Below are 1,048 nucleotides of genomic sequence, written 5' to 3'. Positions count from 1 at the left end.
AAAATAAATATTTAGTTTGGAGCTAAACATTTATTTAAAAACTAAATATTTATTTTTCAAACTAAATATTTACTTAACAATCTAAGTAATATTTATAAATATTTAGCTAGCACCAAGCTAGCTAAATGTTAAATTTCTTAAATAAATATTTTACTTGAAGCTAAATACTTATTTAATAAACTAAATATTTAGTTTGGAGCTAAAAATTTAGTTAACAAATTAAATATTTTTAAGTAAATATTTTTCAAACTAAATATTTACTTAACAATCTAAATAATATTTATAAATATTTAGCTAGCACCAAGCTAGCTAAATGTTAAATTTCTTAAATAAATATTTTACTTGAAGCTAAATATTTATTTAAAAAACTAAATATTTAGTTTAGAGCTAAATATTTATTTTAAAAAATTTGTATAAATCAATGAACGTAGAGAAAAAATGACTTGGAAAAAAATAACCTTATTTTTCTCTTAAAACACGCTAATTAACCATAAATATTGCTGCTTATTTTTGACTGCTAAGCTTTACTAACGGTTTTCCTGCAGCTTCTTCTTCTTTAATGCAGATTTAATCTTCTGTTAATCCAGATCCTCAGCAACTTGGGGGACTTCCAGTTTCTCTTCATCGACCTCGTCATCATTCTCATCATTGCCTTCACAAGTGAGCCACATGGAGGCGGCGGCTAAGAGGGTTTTTATCGGGGGAAGACCGGTTGCTGACGGGTTTGTTGGTTTTGTCTGCCTGTAGTGAGTCTGAACCCGGCGTGGAAGGAACTGGTGAGGCAACGTCCTCCATCCAGTCTCATCTCAGGACCTCTGCTCTGCTCAGTTCTCACCCAGATCCTCACATGCCTGGGCTTCCAGGTCTTGGTTTTCAACTTGGTACAACAACAGAGCTGGTATGAGACGTGGACGCCTCAGTCAGAGTGAGTCGCATTTACTGCAAGATGTTGACGCATTTTCATCATCTTCTGCAGGCCAGTTAGTTCTACGTCAGCCTGAACACCTAAATTCGGCCAATCACAGATCAACGGTCATCTGTCAATCAA

At 33.7% G+C, this 1,048-nt stretch overlaps 1 protein-coding gene across 1 annotated transcript in view; it reads left to right on the top strand.

Annotated features, from left to right (window-relative positions):
• LOC107102042 (probable cation-transporting ATPase 13A3) overlaps positions 1–1,048 on the top strand; it is a gene marked incomplete at its 5' end in the record, with an annotated part of 34,079 nt that overhangs the window by 28,379 nt on the left and 4,652 nt on the right. Inside the window, 2 exons of the mRNA XM_015401187.1 lie at positions 588–660; positions 748–925. Coding sequence (XP_015256673.1) covers positions 588–660; positions 748–925 — 251 coding nt within the window. The remainder of the gene's footprint in view (positions 1–587; positions 661–747; positions 926–1,048) is intronic.

This window comes from Cyprinodon variegatus, unplaced genomic scaffold (genome assembly GCF_000732505.1).
Source record: "Cyprinodon variegatus isolate N-32 unplaced genomic scaffold, C_variegatus-1.0 Scaffold1191, whole genome shotgun sequence".
In the NCBI taxonomy this organism is placed as follows: Eukaryota; Metazoa; Chordata; class Actinopteri; order Cyprinodontiformes; family Cyprinodontidae; genus Cyprinodon; species Cyprinodon variegatus.
This window is presented reverse-complemented; position numbering and strand designations above follow the sequence as displayed.